We start from the raw sequence: 1,360 nt of genomic DNA on the forward strand, positions 1-1,360 counted from the left end.
GAGTTCGAGACCAGCCTGACCAACATGGAGAAACCCCATTTCTACTAAAAATACAAAATTAGCTGGGTGTGGTGGCGTATGCCTGTAATCCCATCTACTCCAGAGGCTGAGGCAGGAGAATGGTTTGAACCCAGGAGGCAGAGGTTGCTGTGAGCCAGATCACGCCACTGCACTCCAGCCTTGGCAATAAGAGCAAAACTCCGTCGCAAAAGAAAAGAAAAAAAAAATTAGCTGGGTGTGGTGGCATGTACCCATAGTCCCATAGCTACTCGGGAGGCTGAGGCGGGAGGATCACTTGAACCCAAGAGTTTGAAGATGCAGTGAGCTATGACTGTGCCACTGTACTCCAGCCAGGGCAACAGAGCAAAATCCCATCTCTAAATAAAAATTTAAAAAGACTAAGGAGACAAGGGTTCTAGTCCCAGCTCTGTCTGTGCTATATGGCCAGAGCAGATGGGTTCACCTCTCTGTTCCTCAGTTTGTTCACCTTTAAACTGAGGCTCTAAACCCCCATCATCCCCTAACAATCTCTAGTATGTTTTCCTCTTACCCAATTGCTATCTGCCCTTTTCTCCTTGAGCAGCCCTGTTTTAGAGCATGGACAAATACCTGAAGAAGTTCCTCGTATTTTTCAGGGTCCTCCTCCATCAGCTTCCTGATCTGGTTGTTGTAGTGATGTGCTATGCTCTCTTCCACCGCCACGGTGCAGGCCATTGCACCTTCCTTCCCGAGCAAGGCGGTCCCTGCCCCTGGGATTGTTAAACCCAGACCAGAAAAGAAAGAAGCAGATATGACTGGTAAAGGAGATTATCTGTGGCCAGGGCTTCTCAACCTCTGCACCAGACACTGGGCTGGGTCATTCCTTGTGTGCCCCATGCATGGTAGGATATTTAACTGCATCCCTGACCTCTACCAACTAGATGCCAGCAGCGTCAACTAAGTTTTGACAACCAAAACTGTCCCGAGGGCTGGGCGCGGTGGATCACACCTGCAATCCCAGCCGTTTGGGAGGCCGAGGTGGGCGGATGACCTGAGATCAAGAGTTCGAGATCAATCTGGCTAACATGGTGAAACCCTGTCTCTCCTAAAAATACAAAAATTAGTCGGTGTGGTGGTGGGCACCTATAATCCCAGCTACTTGGGAGGCTAAGGCAGGAAAATCGCTTGAAGCTGGGAGGTGAAGGTTGCAGTGAGCCAAGATCGTGCCACTGCATCCAGCCTGGGTGACAGGGCGAGATTCCATTTCAAAAAAAAAAAGTCCCTAGATATTGCCACATGTCCTCATCAGGGGGGCAAACTCACCCTGAGGGAGAACCACTGTTTTAGGAGAGACTGGATCCCAGTGTTAAACCAGGAATTA

The 1,360-nt window shown here is 49.6% G+C and overlaps 1 protein-coding gene across 1 annotated transcript in view; it reads right to left on the reverse strand.

Moving 5' to 3' along the window:
- Positions 1-1,360, reverse strand: part of COQ7 (coenzyme Q7 homolog, ubiquinone (yeast)) — a 24,895-nt gene that overhangs the window by 10,182 nt on the left and 13,353 nt on the right. The window contains exon 3 of the mRNA XM_011976101.1: positions 610-794. Coding sequence (XP_011831491.1) covers positions 610-794 — 185 coding nt within the window. The remainder of the gene's footprint in view (positions 1-609; positions 795-1,360) is intronic.

Source organism: Mandrillus leucophaeus, unplaced genomic scaffold (genome assembly GCF_000951045.1).
Source record: "Mandrillus leucophaeus isolate KB7577 unplaced genomic scaffold, Mleu.le_1.0 Scaffold162, whole genome shotgun sequence".
In the NCBI taxonomy this organism is placed as follows: domain Eukaryota; kingdom Metazoa; phylum Chordata; class Mammalia; order Primates; family Cercopithecidae; genus Mandrillus; species Mandrillus leucophaeus.